Source organism: Perkinsus marinus (assembly GCF_000006405.1).
Source record: "Perkinsus marinus ATCC 50983 genomic scaffold scf_1104296944736, whole genome shotgun sequence".
In the NCBI taxonomy this organism is placed as follows: Eukaryota; Perkinsozoa; order Perkinsida; family Perkinsidae; genus Perkinsus; species Perkinsus marinus.
Genome location: NW_003211293.1, coordinates 1 through 1,119, shown reverse-complemented (window position 1 = coordinate 1,119; position 1,119 = coordinate 1). Strand labels below are relative to the sequence as shown.

The following is a 1,119-nucleotide window of genomic DNA, read 5'->3' as shown; positions in this document are numbered from 1 at the left end:
CCTCTCATAAGGAGCAACCACGACTTCATCAGAGTCAAGCTCACGAACCTCGAACTGAGAGTCGGGAATGGACCCGTCATCAACAGGTTCAGGAGCATTCACAGACTTCCAATAACTCGGCATCCAATCCTCAAAGGCAGTCTCATACTTGTCCTCATCCTGATCGTTACCGAGACCAATGGCAACTGTCCTTTGACCGCCCATCTGAGCGAAGATATCGTCAATTCTCTTGGCAGCAGTGCAGAAGTGATGATAACTGGAGTCACCCAAAGCAAAGACACCGTATTGGACACCGTCCAACAGATGAGCATTGGAGTTGTCCTTAGCAGCAAGCTGCAACTGCGCAGTGAAGTGAAGGGCAGTCCTAGGAGTGGTACCCTCACCAGTAGTAGCGCAAAGAACCATAAGGTTCTTGTTTTCAGGGAGCTCACTCACGTCCATCTCATCGCACTCCATGACCTTCACAGCGTAACCACGCTGACGGGCCAGTTCAGCAACACGATAAGCCAAGGCCTCGGTAGTACCGGTCTCGGTGCCGTACAGAAGAGTCAGCGGAACACCATTAGAGATATCTTCCTGACCCAAAGCAGCCCATCTCTGGTACTTGCTGTAACGTTCACGGACCCAAGCATCAAGCTCAGACCTGTATTTCTTGTACAAATCGGCATCACGCTTCTTCAAGGCACCGAAACGCATCTCGTTGTCGAGGACAGCATCAACACCCATGGTGAGCTTCTTGGTATCAAGAACGAAGGGGTTCTTGCCCATCCTCTTCAACATCGGGTTATAACGATAGATCGGGAAGTAGCCGGAAGCAGCAACGGTCGCCTGATGCTGCATAGTGTGGGTCATAGCATCAAGGTTCTTATGCTCAATGCAGGGAGAGTAAGCCACGATAACAGAGCAACCATCATAATCCTCGGCCTCGGAGAAAGCCTTCAAGGTCTGATCGTAATTGGCACCCATTGAAACACTGGCAACGTACACAGTGCCATAATCCATAGCCATTTCAGCCAAATTCTTCTTTCTCGACTTCGTGACCCTTGGTCGCGAACTTGGCAACAGCACCGATGGGAGTAGCCTTGGACTTCTGACCACCAGTGTTAGCGTAGCACTCAG

The 1,119-nt window shown here is 50.8% G+C and overlaps 1 protein-coding gene across 1 annotated transcript; it reads right to left on the bottom strand.

Annotated features, from left to right (window-relative positions):
- Positions 1 to 21: 21 nt before the first annotated feature.
- On the bottom strand, positions 22 to 1,008 carry Pmar_PMAR004279 (Flavodoxin, putative; the record flags this gene model as incomplete). The annotated part of the gene is made up of 1 exon (XM_002779981.1): positions 22 to 1,008. A coding segment is annotated over one exon (987 nt), but the record flags the coding sequence as incomplete, so codon positions are not given.
- Positions 1,009 to 1,119: the final 111 nt, after the last annotated feature.